The following is a 20367-nucleotide window of genomic DNA, read 5'->3' as shown; positions in this document are numbered from 1 at the left end:
TACTGTTGAACTCTATTTTTTTTTATATTTGTTTACTTAGGCCACATCAAGTCTTAGTTGTGGTGCTTGGGCTTTGATGTCCCTCAGCATGTTGGGATTTTAATTCCCTGACCAGGGATCAAACCTGAGTCCCCTGCGTTGAAAGGCAGGTTCTTCACCACTGGACCACCAGGGACATTCTTACTGTTGAATTTTAAAAGATCAATTTCAGAGAGTAATGAGAGAACAGAGTAGCTTGCAGGAGGTTAGGGAGTCAATAAAAGAGGAGGAAATTGAATTGGGCAGTTTCAGGTTACTGAGAAAAAAAAAGAGGAAAGAATGTGGAGACAACTAGAGCATACATACAGACGATGGTGGAAATATTTTTATTTGGATTGGGAAGAACTAAGTATGTTGTTCACAGAAGAGATAGTGCTAACAGAGTAGTAAATTTAACGTGGACAAGAAAGAAGATTGAGTTTTTGCAGCAGGCAGGAGGAGAGGATCCATTCATCATTAAGTTATTTACTATTTCAGCCATTATTAAAAAGTAGACACCTGAGACATCCCTGGTAGTCCAATGGTTGTGACTCTGCACTCCCAATGCAGGGGCCTGGGTTCAATCCCTGGTTGGGGACCTGGATCCCACATGATGCAACTGAGAGTCCGAGTGCCACCACTAAGACCCAGTGCAGCCATGTAAATAAACACAGAAAATAAAATTTACAAAGAAAAACAAGTAGATGACATTAATATGGTAGACATTTGTGTTTCAAGCACTATGCTGGGGCACTGTGGTAAGCAAAGTATACCCATGTCCTATAGAGTCTAATATGGAAGACAGACTTTAAGTAAACTATAAATAGATAGATACTATATCCTATGAAAACACTATGACAGAAAACGCTGAAGTGCTATGAGAGCCAAAGCAGAAAAGTTAGCCTTCAGTTCAGTTCAGTTCAGTCACTCAGTCATGTCCGACTCTTTGGGACCCCGTGAATTGCAGCACGCCAGGCCTCCCTGTCCATCACCAACTCCTGGAGTTCACCCAAACTAATGTCCATCGAGTCAGTGATGCCATTCAGCCATCTCATCCTCGGTAGTCACCTTCTCCTCCTGCCCCCAATCCCTCCCAGCATCAGAGTCTTTTCCAATGAGTCAACTCTTCGCATGAGGTGGCCAAAGTTCTGGAGTTTCAGCTTTAGCATCAGTCCTTCCAAAGAACACCCAGGGCTGATCTCCTTAAGGATGGACTGGTTGGATCTCTTTGCAGTCCAAGGGACTCTCAAGAGTCTTCTCCAACACCACAGTTCAAAAGCATCAATTCTTCCACACTCAGCCTTCTTCACAGTCCAACTCTCACACCCATATATAACCACAGGAAAAACCATAGCCTCGACTAGACAGACCTTTGTTGGCAAAGTGATGTCTCTGCTTTTGAATATGCTATCTAGGTTGGTCATAACTTTTCTTAGAGCTAACTAGTTGTTTGTGTGTATGCTAAGTCATTCCAGTCGTGTCCAACTCTTTGCTACCCAATGGACTATAGCCCGCCAGTTTCCTCTGTCTATGGGATTGTCCAGGCAGGAATACTGGAGTGGTTGCCATGCCCTCCTCCAGGGGATCTTCCCAACCCAGGAATCAAACCCACATCTCTTAATGTCTCCTGAATTGGCAGGTCAGTTCTTTACCACTGGCAGCACCTAGGAAGCCCAAATAGTTGTATAATATCTTCCAAATGAGAGAAAGGAGAGATGGAGAACAAAGGATAAAGATACACATTGTGAAAATGTTGAGGAAAGAAGATAATCTTCACCTTAATAGTGAATAATAGAAGGACTGAAATGCCTATTAAAAGTGAGAAGAATGAAAATATGTTTGAGGATATGAGGACAATGGGGAGATATATTAGAATCTATCTGTGGACATCAGATTTGGTATCAGCAAAAGAGGAATATATCTGTCAAGAAGTATTAAGAGCTTTTATGAAGTTAGATATAAACCCAGTTGGCTCTGACTTTCTTGGGGAACCCTTAGCAACCCAGAGTAGATGCAAGTCAAGTAAATGGTAGGTTGGGCAGAGAGCAGGCTGGTGGTTCTCATCACAGTCACAGTGGAATTCAAAGGGTATAAAAGATTCAGAGTTACGAGAATGGCTCTGGAACCCAGCTGGTCAGGAAACAGAGCCCCAAGGGAACAGACCAACTAGCTGAGGTCACAGTGAGAACAGAAGACAAGTTGAGAAGTCAAAGTATTAGTCGCTCAGTCATGTCCCCATGGATTGTAGCCTGCCAGGCTCCTCTTTCTATGAAATTCTCCAGGCAAGAATACTAGAGTGGGTTGCCATTCACTTCCCCAGAGGATCTTCCTGATTCAGGGATTGAACCTTGTCTCCTGCATTACAGGCAGATTCTTTACCATCTGAGCCACCAGGGAAACAATCAGAGGTCAAGGGAAAAGAGACAGGGAGAGCAAGATGTGAGCAGGGTGGGAGGACAGACCCAAGTAATGATGCACTTCTAGGTTCAGCCACATCAAAGAGGAGCTAAAATTGGGTTAGTAATGAAGGTCATTGGTGCTGAAGAGATTTAAAAACCCTGAGGCTGGGGTGAGATGGGAATGTGTATGTGTAAGCGTCTTTTAATTTCATGCCTGCAATCACCATCTGCCATGATTTTGAAGGCCTAAAGAACATTGCTGATGACATTAGAACCTGTGGAATACTGTCTCCTTTGAATTACATTGGTGGTTGAGAATAAAAATGTTTCACCTTTTCTTTTTTTAAAAGTGTTGAAAGACACTTTTAATATGGAACCTCCTACCCCAGGCTGCCTTTGTGAATCACACCATGCAGTATTGTGCATCCGTTTGTTCAGGGATTAAGCCTGAATAATGATACAGGAAAAATCAGTGGGATGACAATAATGTGACAGCTGCCCATCTCCCGTCAGTCATCTCATCAAGAGAGAATGCAGCCCACTTGTTCAGATATGTGAAAATCACTTAAGAAGAGTTTTCCTCATGTAACAAATTATCCTGGAGGGATATCAAGGCTCCACTGTTTTTTATCTCAGTGTCATAAGTGAAGGCCTCAAAGAAATGTCAGTGACAGCCTATGAAAATTCCTACATCTCCCAGCAGTTTTGGTGCCTTCACGGCAGTAATAAAAATCACTTTGTTCCCTGGTTTGGAGCCACGGGAAAAATCAAACCATTGTGGAGATTACTTAAAATTCCACTGTGCCTGCCCCATTTGCCCAAAGAATGTTAAGAATTTGCAGCTGTTGCTCCCACGAAAGGTTTCTAACTGGAGCAGCGGCTGCTGTTTCACACACAGCTGTAGTTAATTTGAGCTGAAGATGTTTTAATTGCCTTTGTGTCAAGATTTATTAAATAACATTTGAGAGGAACAAAAATTATAATAGTCAAATTAGGAAGATGCTGAAAGAAAAAAATAATTGAAATGCAGCATTTTTGCCCTGTAAGCCAAGGCTGAAAATATCTTTTTCCACATGACTGGCTTCCAGCCATCCTCAAGAAAGAGTCTCTAGGTAAATCCAGCCACAGAAGCCCCCGTGGCTGCTGCCAGAGCCTGGCCCTTTGTTTCCCTCCCTCCTTATCTGGAAGCACTTCTGCGAAGAGTGGCCCTCCCTTGTTCCCACTCTCCATCTCTGTTGTATCAGGAGACAGGAGTCATGGTGCTGGGAGCAAACGTAGCATCAGCTGGCAATCAGCCTCTCCTGCTAAGTGGTCTGCATTATTTTTTCGAGCCTCTGTAATTGCTGTTTTCCTAGTACATCTTGGCCACCATGACAATACAGCGAGCGCTCCAAACCCTTCCCATTTGGTCAAGAGCAGCTCTACAAATGAGCAGAAGTCAAAGCATGGACGTTTCCTGGATTCGCTGCCAAGGCAAAAGAGAGGGAGTGAGAGGCCCTTCCACAGATGAAGGGCCACAAGTATTGCCCCTCAAGAGGTTTGTTGCCAGTTGTTCCGAGAAAGGAGTTTTGTATATGAAGAGAGCCCAGACAGAAAAATTACAGAACAAGTTGTAAGCGCTGACTACCACGCTAAAACCTCAATAATGTTTGATATTTCGGCATTACATATTTCCTTTTAACCAGGAAATCCTCCAAGCATTAAGAAGCACCTACCATGGCCAGGTACTGTGTAGATGCTGTGGGGCAGAAGGTCTAGTGGAAGATCTAGACCAAGGGTAAGACAGGCCAAGGGCACCCAAGTGGGGGTTACATCACTCACCCAAGGAGAGGTGAGGTGGACAGGCTGATTCCTGCTGGAAGGGGGAAACACTGGATCCAGACCCATGGGATGAAGAGAATCTTGATAGAGTAGAAACTGGAAGCCATCCAGGCTGAGGACGGGAAGAGCAAAAGCACATCGGAAAACTATATCTTGATGCCTATGGTTCCACTGATACAATTCTCTCCAAATGACAAAATTATATACAGATTTAGTGGTTGCCAGAGGTTAAGGATGGAGGGGTTGTGTGTGTAGAGAGAAGTGGGTGTGGCTATAAAAGGCCAGCATAAGGGACTCTGGCACGGATGGGAATGCTCTACTTCTGTATTACATCAGTGCTAATATTCTGGTTGTGATATTGTGATGTGATGTAGTTGTGGGAAATGTCACCACTAGGGAAAACAGTAAAGGATTTATGGGATCTCTCTATATTATTCTTACAAATGTGAATCTGCAATTATCTCACAATTAGAAAAGTGTTTTTTTTTTTAAGTATGTCTTGATGAAAAGACAGTCTGTGGTTGGACAGGACAATGTTGGGTGAGGATAAGAAATGTAGAAAAAAGTTGGAGAGGCTGAATGGAACTAGCGCCTAGAAGCTACAAATGCCACTCTAAGCAGTTGGAGAAAGGGAAGCCACAGAATGCTCTGCAGCTGGGAAGTGACATGCTTTTCAGGCAAATCATCCTGCTTATGGGTCTGCTGGACCCCAAAGCCTCATCCTTTGCCCCACACAGAGGCAGGATGCCTGCTGTGCACTAAAAGCATGAGGGCCTGAAACGTGGCAGGTAAACCTAGATGCAGCAGCCAAACGAGGAAGGAACACCTCTGAGAGCCAGAGTTCAGGCTTCAAGTCCTAGGCTTGCTATTTACTTACCCATGCCACCTAAGGCAGTTAACTTCTTTGTGACTCTACTTCCCCATCTGTAAAATGGAAATAACACCGATGTCTGCCTCTCTTAAGATTACTTAAAATTAATACACATAAAGCCCTTAGAACAGTGACCAGTACAGTAAGCACTTGGCAAAAGTTAGCTATTAATATTTTTTAAGGTGTAAAATCTTGCAACTTAGCAACTAGTTGAACTTGGTGGGGGAGACAAGGAAAGAATCAGGATGTAATGTTCATCAAAGGAATATGGGAGATCCTGAGTATTAGTAGCTAGAAAACAATAGAAAAATTCATGCTGAGGGACATTCTGTAAAATAACTATTTATAATCTTCCAAAGTGTCAATGAAATACAGAGGAACTGGCCCATATGGAAGAAGACCAGAAAGACGTGACAACTAAAGGCGGCACGTGATTCTAAACTTGACCCATTGGCTTCAGAAGACATTATTGAGATGGTTGGGACAATTCCATTGACATGTGAATAAGGTCCAAAGATATTGTTATGTAGGAGGATGTGTTTGGCTCCTTGTCTGGAGGAAATGACCTTAAAGTGTTCTGTAACAATGAGGCATCAGGTTGGAAGCTGATTCTCAAATGTTTCAGAAAGTTCTTTGTAACTCATAACTCATCTATAACTTTATGATGATTTAAAAATGAAAACAATTTTTTTCTTTTTAAATCTTGTTTTAATTTCTAGTTGAAGGATAATTACAATATTGTGTTGGTTTCTGCCATACATCAACATGGATCAGCCATAGGTATACATAAGTCCTCTCCCTCTTGAACCTCCTTCCCATCTTGCTCCCCATCCCACCCTTCTAGATTGTCACAAAGCCCCTGTTTGAGTTCCCTGAGTCATACAACCAGTTCTCACTGGCTATCTACTTTACGTATGTTAGTGTATATGTTTCCACGCTACTCTCTCCATTCATTCCATCCTCTCCTTTTCAGCACCCTCCGTGTCCATAAGTCTGTTCTCTATGTCTCTGTCTCCATTGCTGCCCTGCAAATAGGTTCATCGGTACCATCTTTCTAGATTCCATATATATGCATTAATATATGACATTGGTGAAAACAATTTTTTATTGAAGTAGAGTTGATATACAATGTTGTGCTAGTTTCAAGTGTACGGCACAGTGATTCCGTTTTCATATATATTTGTCTATTCTTTTTCAGATTCTTTTCCCTTATAGGTTATTATAAAACATTGAGTAGAGGTCCCGTGCTATACAGTAGGTCCCTGTCGGTTATCTATTTTATATATACTAGCGTGTGTATGTTTATCCCAAACTCCTAATTTTCCCTCTTACCTTGCCTCTTTGGTTTTATGGTTTTCAAATTTAACCATAAATTTGAAAACAACTGATTTTAAAAGTAATGACTGATAACCACAAATTAAAGACTGTGGCTTGTTTAGGTGCAACACCCTAATTCCCAAAGTTAGTCACAGTGGGTCTTAATTGTTTCTGTGACAGGATTTATCCAAACTGCTGTACTCTTCATTTGATGTAGCAAAATGCTATTAATCTAAATATTTGTGAATAAAGTAGTCTCTAGATTAAATTAAAATTGCTTGCATTATTTTCTGAATTACAAAAACAAAAAGTAATGGCCAGCCTTTGTTGAGTGGTCACCATATATCAGGCACCGTGATCCCTGCTTTGCGCATGAGCAGATTCAGCGCCCCAGGAAACTTATCTGCTGAGAGTGTCCACCAAATTGGGACTGTGGACCCTCGCCTGCGCCCTCTGCACTCCTCCCCACTAGACCACCTGTAGTGACTGCTGTTGTTTGTCTGTAACACCCTCTGCCCTCCATGGACACAATCTTTGAGGGCAAGGTCAGTGTCCTGTTCACCACTGTATCCATGGCTCCCGACATGCCCCCAGGAGATCAGCAGGGCTCAGTCCACACTGGTGGATCAAGCACTGAAGCCTGCTCGCTGTGTGACTACAACCCTGAACAGGGCACCAGGTTCGGGATGGATGTCTGATCCATGACTTCTTTTCTAGGTGGCCCAGGCTCTGGCAAAGGCACACAGTGTGGAAAGCTGGCGGAAAAATATGGATTTACACATCTCTCGACTGATGAGCTCCTGCAGAATGAGCTGTCATCAGAATCTGGAAGAAGCAAGTTGATCAGAGACATCATGGAACGTGGAGAGCTGGTGCCCTCAGTAAGCAACAGCTGCCTTTGGGAGAGATCTGGAAGTGTTGCCATTAATCTAGCTTCAGAAACAAAGAAACTCAAAAAGGATAATGCTGTATTTTGTTTCTTTTAACAATCCAGAAGCAAGCAGGAGGTCCACAGCAGAGGCCCATCTGCCTGACCAAGTTGCCCAGGCCCTGGTTCCATCTGTCTTGTTGCTCTGCCAGTCCCTTGAATGTAACCTGTTTCATACTTTTTCCTAAAATTGGTCCCTGCTTTAGAGTTAAAAGCTTCAAAGCAGAAATGATCTTGGTGCAGCAGAACCTAGATCTAGAATTACTTGATGCTGTTCAGTTGCTAAGCCGTGTCCAACTCTTTTCGACCCTGTGGACTGCAGCATTGCCAGGCTTCCCTGTCCTTCACCATCTTCTGGAGCTTGCTCAAGCTCAAGTCCATTGAGTTGATGATGCCATCCAACCATCTCATCCTCTGTTGCCTGCTTCTCCTCCTGCCCTCAATCTTTCCCAGCATCAAGGTCTTTTCCAACTAATTGCCTCTTCCAATAAGGTGGCCAAAGTATTGTAGCTTCAACTTCAGCATCAGTCCTTCCAATGAATATTCAGGATTGATTTCCTTTAGGATTGACTGATTTGATCTCTTTGCAGTCCAAAGGACTTTAGAACCTTCTGAAAAAACAGAAAATAATGTCTTGGTCTCATTCTGAGAGGTATAATGGCATTAACATGAAATTTGTTATCTTTCTTGGGTAGCTGAAGAATATCCCTTTTATTTATCTTTTTTTTGTTTTCAAGTCACTATCCATATCTGAGAGGCTGCATGCCATGGGTTTCATAAAACATTCATCCCTTCCAGACTAACTCACAGTAGGCTCTGGAGTCAGGGCATGGGCAGTGCAGCCCGTATTAGCTAAGAGAGCTTCTCGCTTCCTCTTTAACCAGCTACAGTCTCTTTCCCACCTGGAAGCCAGAATGGTTCTCAAAAAGGAAACAGACCACTGCAGTGGTCTCTTTTCTTTCTTTTTCTTTTTTTCTTAAGTTTTGGAGATGTATTTATTAATCTGTTTATTTATATTGGCTACACCGGGTCTTCATTGCTTTTTGAGGACTTTCTCTAGCTTCAGCGAGTAGGGGCTGCTCTTTGTTGCAGTGCTTGGGTTCCTCATCACGGAGGCTTCTCTTGTTGTGGAGCACAGCCTCTAGGCATGCGAGCTTCAATAGTTGCCGCATGTGGCCTCAGTAGCGGTGGCTCAAAGGCCCTAGAGCGCACAGGCTTCAATAATTATGGCGCACAGGCTTAGTTGCTCCAAAGCAAGTGGAATCTTCCTGGACCAGGGTTCAAACCTATGTTACCTGCATTGGCCGGCGGATTCCTATCCATTCTACCACCAAGGAAGTCCTGTAGTTGCCTCTTAACAGGCCTCCTTCTGCCCACTCTTTTTCCCCTACAGTTTACTCTTTTCACAGCAGCCAGAGTGATTTCTTAAAAACATTTATCCCCCTTCCCAGAACCTTCCAGCAGCTCCTCACCACATTTTGAAGGAAATCCAGAGACTTTCCCATGGCTCTGGACTCCAGCTTGCTCTCCAGTGCTCTTTTCCATGACTCTCACATTTCCTCTCACACAACCCACACCCCCATTCTTCCTCCCACAGGCCAGACTGCTCCTGCCTCTGGGCCCTTGCATTGTCGATTTCCTCAGCCTGAGTGAAATTCTTTCATATATGCATATAGCTTGCTCCTTTACTTCATCCAGATCTCTACTTAAATATCACAGTCTATCAAAGAGGCCTGCATATCCCATCTAAAAACAGCACCTCTAACAATCTGCTTCTTCTGATCTGCTTTAATTTTGTTCCTAGTAGTTTTCTCTGATTATTTTTATATATTTACTTGCTCATCTAGTATCTATTTTCACTAAATATAAACTGCATGAGGATTTAACTCATTATTATCTAGGGGTAGATTCTGACTGCTCTGTGTGAAAGTTGCATTCCCCAGCCCCTGCTGAAAGTCAGAGGTAGCCAGGGACTCAGAGAACACAGTGGGTTTCCCCCATTTGGGCAGCTGGTAGCTTCCTTGTTTTCTATAAGCACAAGTTAAATCAAAATTTTTAACAAAGTGATATTGCTAGAAAATGCTGCTTCATGTCTACTGAAGTCAGTGCATGTCATGTCAAATTTTACAAAATATTTACTGGGAAAAAAAATCAACACTGAATTTTATACCATGTTTTGTCTAGTTTTAAACTTCCATTGGGCCTAATTCAAGGAGTGCTACTGCTTGAAATACAGTACCATATTTCACCTAATTTAAGATACCATTATTTTTAGGCAACCCCCCAAAACTTTAAACATTAAAATTTACCAGTAAGAAAAAACATCAACAGACTTTGACCCAGTACTGATTGTAAAATACCTACCAGTTCCATAGACATTAAAATTGGGTGGTGGGGGGCTGAGATTTATAGTTGATGAAATACAGGATATTGCTATCCACTGTTAATCTAACTAGTCCATTTCTCCCCCTTGCCATGATGGGATGGTTGGGAGAACTTTGGTAACTCCAGTGCTGCTCTGTGGAAGAGTCTGGGTCCTTACCGCTCTCCCTCTGCTCCAGGGCATCATTCTGGAGCTCCTGAAGGAGGCCATGGTGGCCAGCCTCAGCAACACCAAGGGCTTCCTGATTGACGGTTATCCTCGGGAAGTCAAGCAAGGAGAAGAGTTTGGACGTAGGGTGAGTGTTGCTATGGGGATCATCCCAGAAGACAAATAGGGGATATCGTGGAAGCTGAGGGAATAAAGGCAAAGTTTGTCAATTCTATTCATAAAGCTTTCTATTATAAATGGAAGAAATTCAGCAAAAAAGCGGGGGTGGGGGGTGCGTGGAGGGTGGGGATGCTGTGGTGGATTTATTGTTCAAGTAACTAAAACCTCCAAAGGTAGTTCACACTTTAGTGGATTCATGTGTTCACATTTGTCAGTCATCTGACTTTGTCCATTTCTTGGATTTTCTTTCTTTGCATTGGCCTCATTTTCTTCCTGTTAGAATCATATTCTATCATCTAAGTGATATCACAAACATGTTTCTATTCTCCAGTGGGTCTAGCAAAAAAAAAAGAACCCAGGGTTTTGTATCATTATCCTGGATTATCAGGTCCTGGGCCTGTCACTGAACTAATCACTGTGGATTATCCAGGGATATCCTGTTCAGCCTGGAGGACCAGGGCAAAGATGAGAGTAAAGGAGGGAAAATGGGTACCACACCTGAACCACACAGACTGAGAAAGGGAAGGGAATTACCTGAAGACAAATAGGATGCTCTAAGAAGAAGGAAGGGAGAACAGATCCTGGACAGGCAAAATCAGATATATGCCCAAGGCCCACCCCCTTCACTGGGAGGCCACTCACAGGAGAATAGCAGTAAGTAAAAAATATTGCTCCTATCATTTATAGAACCTACTCTGGGCTGAGTCCTGTGCTACACACTCTACATACATTATCTCTCATTTGTCCCTCTTGTGCAAACAAGAGGGAAACAACTGTCCCCATTTGTTAAAGACTCCAGAGCCTACAAGAATTAATATTTATATAGAGATCTCTTTAGACTAGTTTTAAAAATATTTTATTATATAATTTCCTTTGATACATTTTAATTACCTTTTAGATAGAGAATGGGGTATTTCTTCATGGTAAAGGTGATGAATTAAGCCCAGAGAGGTTAAGTGACTTGCCCACAGTCAAACAGCTAGTCTACTCATTGGTAAGTAGCAACTACTGGGAGGACTAAGGTTTGGGGGCCCATCTCCATCTACCTCTAACTTCAGCGTTGATTGAGAAGAATTGTACTTTGTGTCTCCTAGGGGTTACTGTAACCTCCTTTTGAGCCTCTGTTTTAATTTCCTTAGATGGCATCTAAATACTTACAGGACAATTGCTAACCCTCCCTTGCATTTCTTACTTGCAATCAGAATCAGAGAAAAACTTTCCTGTCCTAGTTGGCAAGTGTGGCCCTGACCCCCGGGGCTGACTTTCTTCCTCTCAGCTCAGGAGACTTAGTCAAGATAGGAGTGAGCAGGGAGAAACAGATTTGTGTGCAAAGCCTGGGCCTGTGGCAGTTCCAGGTAGTTCATTAGAATTCACACACCAGAATTCCAATGAGCTTTTTCCCACCAAACAAACTACTTTAAGAGCTCAGACTTTGATATAATTAACCACTTTTTTACAAAATGATGTTAGGAGGATCATTTCAGGTTTTTTTGGTGGCTCAGATGGTAAAGAATCTGCCTGCAATGCAGGAGACCCAGGTTCAATCCCTGTGTCAGGAAGATCCCCTGGAGAAGGTCATGGCAACCCACTCCAGTATTCTTGCCTGGAAAATTTCATGGGCAGAGGAGCCTAGTGGGTTACAGTCCATGGGATTGCAAAAAGTTGGACACAGCTGAGTGACTAACTTTACTTTTATTTTTTTTACAAAATGGAATTGGGAGGATTCTTCTAGTGTTTTTTTAAATCACAGTAATATTTTACCATGTTCTGCATGCTTATAGAACATCAAATTTACCGTCTTAACCAATGTTAAGTGTCTACTTCAGACATGTGAAGTGTATTTGTACTGTTGTGCAACCAATCTCTAGAACTTTTACCATCTTGCAAAACTGAAGCTCTACACTCTTTGAATAGTAACTCCCCACTTCCCTGTCCTCTCAGTCCCTGGAAACCACTGTTCACTCTCTGTCTTTATGAAATGGCTACTACTCCATGTACCTCACATACATGGAATCCCACACATTTGTCCTTCTGTCACTGGCTTATTTTTCACTTAGCATAATGTCCTCAAGTTTCATTCCTGTTATAGCATATGTTAAAATTTCCTTCCTTGTTCAGGATGAGTAATATTTTGTTTATCCATGCATTCATTGATGACTACTTGGGTTACTTCCGCTTTGGAGCTGTGGTAATTAATGCTGCTATGAACGTGGGTATACAAATAGCTCTTCAAGACTCTGCTTTCAACTCTTTGGGGTATATACACGGAAGTGAAATTGCTGGATCATATGCTAATTCTATTTTTAATTTTTTGAGGAATCAATACATACACGTACATACTGTCAGCCATAGAGGCTACGCCATTTTGCATTCCCACAAACAGTGTACAAGAGTTTCGGTTTCTCCACATCCTCACCAACACATATTGTCTGTTTTTTTCACAGTTACCATCCTAATGGGTGTTGTTGTAATTTTGGTTTGCATTTTCCTAATGATTAATGAAGCTGAGCCTCTTTTCATGTGCTCATTGGCCATTTATATTAATATGTCTTCTTTGAAGAATGTCTATTTAAGTCTTTTTCCTATTTTTTAACTGTGTTGTTTGGGTTTTGTTGTTGAGCTGATGGTTGCCTTTTCACTCTGTTGATTGTGTCCTTTAATGCACAGAAGTTTATAATTTTTATATAAACCAATTTATCTTATTTTTGCTTTTGTCTCCTGTGCTTTTGGTGTCATGTCCAAGAAATTATTGCTAAATCCAGTGTCGTGAAGATGTCCCCCTATTTTTTCTTCTAAGAATTTTGTAGTTTTCACTCTTACATTTAGCACTTTAATCCATTTTGACCTAAGTTTTGTATATGGTATAACATAAGGGTCCTGACTCCATTCTTTGAATGTAGATAAACAATTGTCCCAACACTGTTGTTTGAAAAGACTTTTTTCGCCACTGAATGGTCTTGGTACCCTTGTCAACAATCATTTGACCATATATGCGAGAGTTTATTTCTGACCTCTCTGTTATATTCCATTGATCTAAATTACTGACTTTATGCCAGTACCACACTATTTTGACTACTGTGGCTTCGTAATAAGGTTTTAAATCAAGAAATGTGAGCCCTCCAACTTTGTTATTTTCAAGATTGCTTTGGCTATTCAGGGTCCCTTGAGATTCCACAAGAATTTTAGGGCAAAATTATCTCTATTTCTATAAACAAAACAAAACAAAACAAAACGAGCCTTTGGAACTTTGATAGAGATTGTGTTAAACCTGTAGATCACTTTGGCAGTATTGAGATCTTAACATCTGAACAATATTAAGTCTTCTGTGGACTGTCTTACATTTTTTGTTTGTTCTGATCTAGCCAGCATCTCAGAGAAGGCAATGGCAACCCACTCCAGTACTCTTGCCTGGAAAATCTCATGGACAGAGGGGTCTGGTAGGCTGCAGTCCATGGGGTCGCTAGGAGTCGGACATGACTGAGCGACTTCATTTTATTTTTTCACTTTCATGCATTGGAGAAGGAAATGGCAACGCACTCCAGTGTTCTTGCCTGGAGAATCCCAGGGGCAGGGGAGCCTGATGGGCTGCTGTCTGTGGGGTTGCACAGAGTCAGACACGACTGAAGCGACTTAGCAGCAGCAGCAGCAGCCAGCATCTAGGCTGTGAACAAGTCTCCTGGGAATACTCTCTGAATAACAGGAATAAAGACATCTTTCCTGCACCACTTCAGAATTAGGGTCTGTGTAAATCCAAGGGGTGAGGAGAAATCCAGAAAAGAGGAAGGTGTGATTGGGCCCATGAGGGGCTCCCTGCTGAGTGGGGATTGGCCATTTTGTAAACATTAAAACACAAGGGAGCAAAACCTTAAAAGTGGGGAGGGGGGATGAGTGCTAAAGGCCACCCATCAGCAATGTTGACTGAGGTTCAGGCTTCAAGATGGCTGCACCCCACCAGGATATTTCACCCTTGACCTTGCCTGTGAACTTAAGGTCCAAAAGTCCTAACAGGGTCTTTAGGAGGGTCAGGACAGGTCATGAACTTGCTTGGAAGTGCTGGGGAAAACATCCTTTTCAATGTCTTCTTTTTAATTGCTCTCAGTGGTAGTAGACTTTTCTTCTGAAACCCCCAAATGGCCAAGTGTGATAAATAAGATGTAGGGTAAAAATAAGCATCTTTTTTGTCAACTACTGTGTGCAAACAACAAAATTATTTTCTTTATTCTCCTTTCTTTTCTTACTTTATTCTCCTAACTTTTCTAACTGGTAAGTAAGAACTCAAATCATTCATACAGTCTTCCTGATGTAAAGCAAAACTTCCTTCCCCACTGTGGGCCCCATTCAGACAGGTTTTAGAAAGTGTCAGAGGAGAGACACCGACACTCCTAACTAGAACTTAGGAGTGAGAAAGAGTCACCAACGTGATAAGTGGGTAGTTTCAATCAATGCTAAAATTCATGTAGCCATTGCTAAAATATGCAAGTGCCCTGGCCGACAACCTTCAAGTGAGATGTCAATGAAGACAGTCTTCCACATTCTGCCGGCACAAATTCACCAAGATTAAGCATGATCTTGATTTGTCCCTGGGTACAGGAATTTAGAAGATTCTAATATCAAATCAGCTCATGTGAAGAGAACACATGCCGCCCTCCAAAACAAACACCTGCTTTAAACCTGACCAGACGAACAAAGATGCTACGGACACAGAATGAGCTGCTGTTGATTCACTTATGCCCTGAAGGGACCCCATCATTTGTACAGCACCCTCCAAATTACCGGCAAGCAACTCATTTGAAATTTGGCAAAGACAAACACAGATGAACAATTTCACCCCAGAGATTCAGAGTAATCAGCCTGGTTGGGAGCACAGTGAGTGTTCCGTGTGTACCGGTCAGGCCTGCAACTCTGTTTGAAGCCCATTCAGGCCTGTGGATGGTTTCCCAACCCACAAACATCTCAGCAGCCCCTCTATATCCCAGAGACTGATGTGCCTGATGCTTGGGACCATCTGTTGCTGAAAAAAGTCCAGTTTAGTTAGTCAGGCTGATGCTTTTGCATCCCTGTAGGTTATTGCTCTGAGAGGCAGGTCCTTCGAGGATCTGCTTGGCTATATGACAGTACTAAAGGCCAAATGCTCACTCATGTCCGTAGCTTAGGGCTAAGTCTGCATGTGATTCCTCTATTACCACCCTATCTTCTGTTCCCAAGCCTGGTTTTACCCCCAATGAGTTAAATATCTGTGCCTTTAGTATCCAGCAAAGCATAAGGGAAGGTTGTCTGTGTGGGTATGTGTGTGTGTGCGTGCATGTGTGTGAAAGAGAAAGAGAGGTAATATGAGGAGTTGGGGTTTCTAACCACCATCCCCATCTCTCACCACATTTGTGAACTCCTGGTTATAGTGACTTTGTGTTCGCAGACCTGTATTCAGAGCCTGGCTTCATATGTCCATGACAAGTCATTTAACTATACATAGTTCAATTTCCTCCTCTATAAAATACAGATTGAAAATAGCTGGGCTTCCCTGCTGGCTCAGTAGTAAAGAATCTGCCTGCCAGTGCAGGAGACGCAGGTTTGATCTGCGGTCTGGGAAGATCCACTGCCACAAAGCAACGAAGCCCCTGCACCATGGCTACCGAGCCTGTGTTCTAGAGCCCAGCGCTGCAACTACTGACGCCCATGAGCTCTAGAGCTCACAGTCTGCAACAGAAGAAACCACTGCAATGAGAAGCCCGTGCCCCGAACTAGAGAGGAGCCTCCACTCAACCACAACCAGAGAAAAGCCCACGCAACCATAAAAACCCAGATCAGCCAAAAATAGATACATAACTAAAATTGTTTTTTAAAAAAGAAAATAAATACCTCCAACCATTACCAAAAAAAATATATCTTGCCATTTGCAACAACATACATACATCTAGAGGATTATTATTCTAAATAAGTCAGACAGAGAAAGACAAATACTGTAGGATATCACTTATGTGTGAAATCAAAACAAACAAACAAACAAAATGAAACAAAAATAAACTCATAGATACAGAGAATCAATGGGAGGTTTCCAGAAGGTAAGGAGTGGGGGGAATGGGCAAAATAAGCAATGCTGCTGCCTGCCAAGTCGCTTTAGTCGTGTGCAACTCTGTGCGACCCCATGCAGCCTACCAGGCTTCTCTGTCCATGGGATTCTCCAGGCAAGAACACTGGAGTGGGTTGCCATTTCCTTCTCCAATGCATGAAAGTGGAAAGTGAAAGTGAAGTCACTCAGTCATGTCCGACTCTTAGTGACCCCATGGACTGCAGCCCACCAGGCTCCTCCATCCATGGGATTTTCCGGGCAACAGTACTGGAGTGGGGTGCCATTGCCTTCTCCCAAAATAAGCAATAGGTAAAGATTATATAAACCTCCAGCTATATAATAAATAAGTCACATGAATGTAATATTCAGCATAGAGAATATGGTCAGTAATATTGTAATAACTTTGTATGAGGACAGATGGTAACCACTGTGGTGATCACTTCATAATGTATATGAACATTAAATCACCATGCAGTACACCTGAAATTTAACATAATATTGTATGTCAACTATAGTTCAATTAAAAACAGGAAAATAGCTTCAGTGCTTGCTGGGAAGATTGGATGAAATCCTTGAAATGTGCCTTACATATGTATATGCCTGCATATGGTGTTCAATAAATTGTTACCATTTTTTTCCAAAATTATATGTATTTTTTCTGACTATAGAAATAGAAATTATATAGATATGAGACAATCCAGGAAAATGTAAAACAAAGACTAACTAACCACCCAGAAATAACCTGTTGTCTGTTCTTCCTGCCTTGGTTCTACCTATTCTCATACAGTTAAAGTCATACAGAATACATAACTATCTAAATAATAGCTGTTATTTTTTGAGCACTTAAAATGTGCCAGGAACTGAACTATATGCTTTTCCTATATCATTATATTAATCTTTACAATTATGTTCAAGAGATATTATTATCCCCACTTTATAGATTATTATCATCTTAAGGAGAGTGTGTACTCAGCCTGACTCCCTGTAGTGAGAACGAAATGCTTTCTTATGTTAATTCAACATTTACTCTACATCAGCCGAACTAAACACATATTAACAGAAGTAAATGTATGGGTTAGCTCTTTCCTTTCCCTCCCAGGAGGTTCTTAGCTGAGATTCTGCCCTTAGCCTGACTACAAAGATGAGTTTCCTGGATGTGTGGATAATGATAGTATATCCCTCTGCCTGACTGCTCTTAACTGTCTCATAACACTATTCATCTACAGAGTCAGTGATTCTGTTGATGTGTGCTTAGTCGCTTAGTCGTGTCCAAGCCTTAGAGACCCCATGGACTGTAGCCTGCCAGGCTCCTCTGTCCATGGGATTTCCCAGGCAAGAAAACTGGAATGGGTTGCCATTCCCTTCTCCAGGGTATCTTCCTGACCCAGGGATCAAACCCCAGGTCTCCCACATTGCAGGTGGATTCTTTACCATCTGAGTCACCAGGGAAGCCCTGAAAATTAAAGTGTTAGTTGCTCAGTCATGTCCAACTCTTTGCAAACCCATGGACTACAGCTCGTCAGGCCCCTCTGTCCAAGGGATTCTCCAGGAAGGAATACTGGAGTAGGTTGCCATTCCCTGGCAGAGAAGGGAGGGTAAATGCCTCTTCATGCGCCACCTGCTGAAATTATCATCACAAGTCAGCTGACATCCTCATCTGGTGGGCTACTCTCAGTCAGAGTGAGTGCTGATCCCAATTAGAGCCCCAGAAACAGCACGAGCAAGTTTGGCCTCTGACACTGTCCACTTCTTTTCCCACCCCACCTCCTCTCCCGGCTCCATTCAGCCCACCAGGCATCTGGCTTGAGTCCCATTCTGAAGTCTCTGGCACCCTCCACTAGGGTGAAGTCACCAAGCTTTTGGAGTTACACGCAGACTCAAAACTGTCACTAACTAGTCCTCAGTGATCTTGGGCAAGTTGACCTGTGTAGGCCTCCATTTCCTCCCCTGTTAGCGGGACGGCACAATATGTCAGCTGCCGAAATGTTCTTACACATCTCAATGCCTTTTCAAGGGCATGTGTGCTCTAATAAGGGTCTTCTGACTACCCAAAGACCATGAAGAACGCCATGCTGCTGGGGCAGAACTCCAGGGAGCCAGCAGGGGAGTGGGCACTGGGGACATGGAGTTGTCCGTAAGTCTCTGTGGTTCATCCAGACAAGGGCTGAGTTCTCTGCCCTCCCACCCGTGGGACATTAGAGGCTAACCATGGTCCAGGGAAAAAGAGGCAAAGCTACTCCAAGGAACTTTCTAAAGGAATATACCAAAGCATTCTGAAAAATAATTAAGTGGTGTTTCATTCAAATCTTTCAAAAACTTTCAGGCATTAAAAGCATCAGTGGAAGAAATGAGCTCTAAAACTGTGAAAGGACATGGAAGAAACTTAAATGCACATTGCTAAGTGAAAGAAGCCAGCCTGAAAAGACTGTACACCGTATGAGTTCAACAATGTGATATTCTGGGAAAGGCAATTCTATAGAACAGTAAAATCATCAGTAGTTGCAGGGTTAGGGAGGAGAGAGAGGGAGGAATTAAATAGAAAGAGCCCAGCAGATTTTTAGAAGGGTGGAACTATTACATATCATTACTATAATGTGGGATCATGACATTATGCAGTTGTCAAAACCCATAGAATACACAACACAAAGAATGAACCTTAGTGTCAACTATGGACTTCAGTTAACATTTCAGTATTGTTTCATTAGGACATCCTTCCTGCCATTTGCAAGAGATGTAGAAAACACAGGTTCTATCCCTGGGTCCAAAAGAGCCCCTGGAGGAGTTTGAGTAGGCTCCAGGAGTTGGTAATTGACAGGAAAGCCTGGCATGCTGCAGTCCATGGGGTCGCAAAGAGTCAGACACGACTGAGCAGCTGAACTGAACTGAACTGAAAGACATAATAGGGGAAACCAGGGAGAGGGAGAAATATATGGTAACTCTCTGTATTATCTGCTCAATTTTCACGTAAACCTAAAACTTCTAGGGCTTCCCTGATAGCTCAGTTGGTAAAGAATACGCCTGCAATGCAGGAAACCCTGGTTCAATTCCTGGGTCAGGAAGATTCCCTGGAGAAGGGAAAGGCTACCCACTCCAGTATCCTGGCATGGAGAATTCCATGGACTGTATAGTTCATGGGGTCGCAAAAAGGCAGACACAACTGAGCGACTTTCACTTCACTTAACACTTCTAAAACTTAAAACCTATACAGGCCATTTTCAAAAAGAATGATTGCTTGATAGCTTTTTATCTAAGAAGAGAGTGCTGACTCCAGGAGAGACAGGTCAGGTCTAACCCCAGGCTTGGCAGGAGGAAATGGCTTGGTGGAGCAAGGTCTTACCTCAAGGTCTTATTTTGTGAAGAATCACCTGGGGATCTTCTTAAAATGCAGACTCAGCAGGTTGGGAGTGGTGCCTGAGCCTCTGCATTTCTAACAAGCTCCCAGATGAAGCCTGAACTGCTGTTCCACGACCCATACTTTCTGGGTGGAATCAACCTCTCTGTCCTGCACTTATTTATCGTCAGATCCTGCTCAGACACACATAATCTCTGTTTGTACCTAAATGAGTCCAGGAATTGTCTTTTGTGTCCCCACGAGTGCCTGAAAACCCCCACAATAAGAAAAATAGCCTAGTCTGCAAACACAACCCCAGCCAGAAACTGTTCCAAAAGCCAAACTCTGTAACTAAACCCTAGCCTGCCTCTCAAGCTTGCCCTCTGCTGGTGGACACAGGTCATTGTCTTCTAAACTTTCACCCAGCTTTCATACTGCTCAAATGCTCTTTTTTTTCTTCCAATTAATAAAGTCAGAAAAATTAGATGACATGTCCCAGAGGTTTATTTCACCCTTTTAGATTTTGGAGAACTTTTCTACTCTGTTCCTTAAAGTACTTCCTTCAGAATGGGAAGATAAATCATGGAACAACACAGACAACTTATAACTGTGTGTGTTGTCCTGAAGTACTCCCCTACCCTGACTTTGTTCCCATCCCTCCCAGGGCTTTCCATGGTAGAGCAGTAAGACTTCATTTACATTGCCAGATCAGAAGGGAACAACAGATCCTTTTGATCCAGAGTTGGGATTGGTAGTGGAGACAAGGTTGGTGTCTTCCAGAGGCATCAGAAGCAAAAGAAGACTTTAAGAAGGATGGGGAGATGGAGAGAGTCATGCTATTGATCATATCACTATCATTCATTCAGGAACAAATTTATTTATTACCTACTGGATAAGGCTGGATA

General features: G+C 42.6%; 1 protein-coding gene across 3 annotated transcripts in view; it reads left to right on the top strand.

Annotated features, from left to right (window-relative positions):
- AK5 (adenylate kinase 5) overlaps positions 1–20367 on the top strand; it is a 254392-nt gene that overhangs the window by 212410 nt on the left and 21615 nt on the right. For all 3 annotated transcript variants that reach the window (XM_044944833.2, XM_006068419.4, XM_006068418.4), the window contains exons 11-12: positions 7144–7307; positions 9916–10032. In XM_044944833.2, the coding sequence (XP_044800768.2) occupies positions 7144–7307; positions 9916–10032 (281 nt within the window). The remainder of the gene's footprint in view (positions 1–7143; positions 7308–9915; positions 10033–20367) is intronic.

The sequence above is a fragment of the Bubalus bubalis genome, chromosome 6 (genome assembly GCF_019923935.1).
Source record: "Bubalus bubalis isolate 160015118507 breed Murrah chromosome 6, NDDB_SH_1, whole genome shotgun sequence".
In the NCBI taxonomy this organism is placed as follows: Eukaryota; Metazoa; Chordata; class Mammalia; order Artiodactyla; family Bovidae; genus Bubalus; species Bubalus bubalis.
The sequence above is the reverse complement of the archived record's forward strand: the minus strand, read 5'-3'. Positions and strand labels throughout refer to the sequence as shown.